The sequence below is a fragment of the Mus caroli genome, chromosome 2 (genome assembly GCF_900094665.2).
Source record: "Mus caroli chromosome 2, CAROLI_EIJ_v1.1, whole genome shotgun sequence".
Taxonomy (NCBI): domain Eukaryota; kingdom Metazoa; phylum Chordata; class Mammalia; order Rodentia; family Muridae; genus Mus; species Mus caroli.
This window is the reverse complement of record NC_034571.1, coordinates 142,833,833-142,838,064: the sequence shown is the minus strand read 5'-3', so window position 1 is coordinate 142,838,064 and position 4,232 is coordinate 142,833,833. Positions and strand designations below refer to the sequence as shown.

At 51.2% G+C, this 4,232-nt stretch overlaps 1 protein-coding gene across 2 annotated transcripts in view; it reads right to left on the bottom strand.

The window, feature by feature from the left end:
• Window positions 1-315: 315 nt before the first annotated feature.
• Window positions 316-4,232, bottom strand: part of Entpd6 (ectonucleoside triphosphate diphosphohydrolase 6) — a 23,277-nt gene continuing 19,360 nt past the window's right edge. For both annotated transcript variants that reach the window (XM_021186376.2, XM_021186385.2), the window contains exons 12-14: window positions 3,064-3,120; window positions 1,587-1,699; window positions 316-1,370 (exon numbers count right to left, since the gene is read on the bottom strand). In XM_021186376.2, the coding sequence (XP_021042035.1) occupies window positions 1,272-1,370; window positions 1,587-1,699; window positions 3,064-3,120 (269 nt within the window). In that variant the 3' untranslated portion in view covers window positions 316-1,271. The remainder of the gene's footprint in view (window positions 1,371-1,586; window positions 1,700-3,063; window positions 3,121-4,232) is intronic.

Here is a 4,232-nt window from a genome sequence, read left to right as displayed (position 1 = left end):
GGGCTCACTGTCTTTCCCCCTGGTATGCGGCCCTTTTGGAACTATGCCAGAATCAAGCCAAATCATTGTTGAGCGCAGAGTGACCTAGAGTGATGTACCCAGAGCTGTCCCTAGTCAAACTGTCAGCTATGTCTCAGGAGAGGGAGGAGCTCCATAGAAAGCTGGGACAGGGACCCCCCAACCCCAAAACAGCCCAGGCCTCCGGGTGGCCTGCTGCTGCTGCTGCTGTCACTGCTGCTGGGTTTCTGCTACTACCCATTGTCCCACTTGGGCAGGTTTTAAATGCTGGGCGCTCACTAATGAGGCAAAAGAGAGAAACCCTTGTAAACCTTTATTTTGAGTTGAACAGTGGTGGCTCAGCTTATTCTATGAACTGTACATTCACTGAGGGGACCATAGGGAAGCCAGCTGCAGCCGAGTGAGGGGGTGGGGTGAGGAGTAGTATGGTTCCGGGCTGAGCTTTCTAATCTGCCCCACTAGTCTGCAAGTGGCTCATAGCAGGAATACATTCACTGGGACATAGTTGTGTCCAGAAGAGGGGCTCAGTTTTAACGTAAAGCACTCACAGCTCACAAGGTAGTACTTGAGCAACGGCCCTGAACATTCTCACAGCTCTGCTCACACCCACAGTCTCTGCAAAGGTGGCACGCTGGGTCTGTAAAGAGGCACTGGGCCATCTTCTTCCTACTCAGTGTCCCCATGTCAGTTAATGCTATACCGTTCAAAGGTGGGACAGCAAAGCTCCAGGTAACTTCACATGTCTGTCCTGAGGAAGAGATGGCCACATTCAAGATGCGCTCCCCTTGGATGTGCAAGGTCGGTCAGGTTACTTCAACTCCCACAACTCTGGGAAGGCAGAGAGGCCTGGCTCATGAGGGAACAGGGGCTGGGAGACAAAACAAGACTCACATCACAGAAACACATAAAAGCAGCCACAATCCTGCACACGGATGGGATAAGAACAGGGCTGCATCTCTATCTTAGCATGTGCCCTGGGCCCCACCTGGCTCCCTGCCCACTTGGAGGTAAGTAAGGCAGGGAGATGGCCTCAGGCCAGGCAGCATTCCTACCCTGGCCCTGCCCCAGCTAGTGTGGTGTAGCAGGGCTAGTACACGGGCCATGTCCCAGGCAAATCTGCAGATGCCACTGCAGGCCCAGAGGGTCTCAGCCAGACACAGGCTCCTCAAGGATGGTGTCACTTCCAAGACAGAGGGGTCCATGGAGTTGGGAGCCTTGGAATTCTGGTTGAGGCAGGGAGTAGGGCTCAGCTGCTACAAGGCAGGAACCTTCTGTCTCTTCAGGGAGTCGATGTAATGAAAAATAGCTCCCAGAGCCCAGCTGGTTTCAACATTGTCAATTTTCCGAGCCAGCTTGAAAAGACAAAGGAAAAGAGAAGATGAGGTCACAGGCCTGAGCTGCAGAGACCGGGTGGTGTCTGTGGAAGAAGGCAGTGGCTGAGGAGGATAGACACAGTGCTGGGCTGTTTCTTTAAAGCAGGGATAGGAGCAGGAGATAAAAATTCAAACAGTAGGGTCAACAGTTCCCAGCACCCCACCCCACAAGTGGAATGTGGCACACATACTTACCTTCAGCACCTTGTCCCCGGGAAAACCAAACTCGTGGAGCAGTAGGCTGATATAGGTGAGGTCCATGCAGGCAAAGGGGCTGCTCGGCGGCTGTGTCTCCAGAGTGCGGCACACTGGGAGAGATGCCGACTCTCAGTTGTGTTTTAGACAATCTCTAGTTGGGATGGAGCAACAACCCTGGCCCCAACTGCTGTGGGTGTCGCTCTTCACTTCTTTTTTATTACTATTTGTTTCTTTGAGTGTTTTTTGGCATAGCCCTGGCTTTCCTGGAACTCACTCTGTAGACCAGGGTAGTCTTAAACTCAGAGATCTGCCTGCCTCTGCCTCCTAAGTGCTAGGATTAAAGGTGTGTGCCACCACTGCCCAGTGCTCTTCACTTCTGATTTACTGTCAAACTACAGTGGAACCATCCTATTGGCAGACCAAGAGGCCAGTCTCAACTTCGACTAGGCCTGGATGCCAGGGCCAAAAGAGTCTTGAATGTCTTATCTTGGGGAAACAGTGGTAAGTAACCAAGTGATAAGAGTAACCAAGGGGTTACTCTTACCTTGGAGTAACCCCATCTCCTGACCACATCTCTGTATCTGAGACCCTCAAAACTTTCTAGGTGTCAACATACCTAGAATCAAGCTTTACAATAATGACATTAAAGCTATCCTTTAATTCCAAGTCTATCCTTGTGTGTGCCCTTGTGTGGGCACAGAGGACAGAGGAGAACATCTGGTCTCCTGCTATAGTACTCTCTACTTTATTCCCTTGCGACAAGGTCTCTCATTTGAACCTGGAGCTCAGCAGTTGGCCAACAAGCCTCAGCAACCCTTCTGTCTTCTCCCCCTCAGCCTGGGCTTTGTAAGCACAGGCAACCACACCCAGATTTTTATGTGGGTTCCGGGTATCTGAGTTCAGATTCTCATGTTTGTGCAGCAAACACTCTCAAACCATTTCTATAGTTCCTAGAATCTATTCTTGATAGACGGGCAAATCCACCCAGACATCCAAAGTCCGGGAAAAAGTCAAGATGTGCCAGGAAAGCATGAAACCACCACGCTATTGGTAGGGGAGGATGGGGGAGAGAGGAGAAGAAAACTCCTATGGAGAAAACCGCAAAGCTCATGAGCTTTCAACTGCAAACTGGGAGCAGCAGCCAGCAGGGCTGAATATGGACATGACACTCAGTCTTAGGTGCCAGGGTGATGTGACACAGAACGGGTGCAGAAAGGGCATGATGGTAAGGAGAGCGAGGACAGGCACCGGGACTATGGCCTTTCACATCTGGGGATACCTTCCACCAGAGGGTAGCATCCTGGATTTAGGCCTTAGCTGAGCCTAGTATACTCTGCATCCTGCCCTTACACACCTCCAGCACTGTCTACTGGACAGAATAAGGTACCAAGCCCAGCAATTCTGGGCCTTGTGCCCATCACAAGCACATGGGGTTTCTGTTCCTACAACCCCTGACAGTTACAGCACCACTCACCGTACTTGGCTGCTATCTCAAAGTCTCCAACTACAAGGCTGCCTCCTTTCTCTGCATCTGTTGGATAAGATAGACACCCATTCAGCAGGAACATGGTGGAACCATGTGATGCCACTGATGTCCCAGGCTGGCACTTGCAGACCCCATACCAGGAGGTCCACAGCACACATAAACATGCAGACGTGGGTCTTTCTTATATGTAACCACTGCTGACTTCGGGGAGCTGCCCACACTCACTGCTCCTGTGTCTCCTTTTAAAAGTCCCAAGGAATCAAATCTTTAGCCTCACGTATGCTGGGCAAGTGCTCTGCCACAGAGCTACCATAGAATCAGAAGAGGTGCAGCTTAAGATGAGCAGGTATCTCTACCAGCACCATTCAGGATAGGGGGCTAACCTTATCCCCAACTCTGCAATGTCCCCCAAGGAGCCTCACCAGTATCTCTGGGCCCCAGGAAAAAGCAAGTGCTTGAAACTAGCAACAGTAGAAGCACAGAGTAGTGCATCGGGAGGCGAGTGAACTTCTCTGGACTCTGGAGGCACTGCCTCTCTCCTCAGAGACACACTGACAGCATGTGACTGTAGGGTTATCTTCCTTCCTCAGAGCTGCCACATAGGTAGCAGAAGTTATTCGTAGAAAAGCCAAGGCAAGGGCCTCACAGAGCTGGCTCCAAAGAAGAAGGCCCCCACCCCCACCCAGAAGGCTGCAAAGCAAGTTGAAGTGGGGACCCCTGCACTGCAATGCCCATAGCTTTGGTGTGGTCAAGAGTACACAAGTGAGTGTCCCCTGCTCTAGCTCCGGAGCCAGAAAAGAGGCTGTGGGAATCTCCTGCTTTCAGGAAGCATTACTTAGCATGCTTGTTACCCCAGCCAATGCATCTGCATTGCCTTGAGTTATTTCTTTAAGGAAACTGTTTTGGGGGCTGGACGGGTGTCTTAGCAGTTAAGAGCATTGGCTGTTCTTCCAGAGGTAAAGGATTTGACTCTGACATCTACATGGTGGCTCACAATCATCTGTATCTCCAGTTCTAGGGGATCTAATGCTATCTATCTCCTGGCCTCCATGGGCCAGGCAGGCACCTATGTGGTACATACAAATATGAGCAGACCACACACACACACACACACACACACACACACACACACACACACACACACATACGAGGAACAG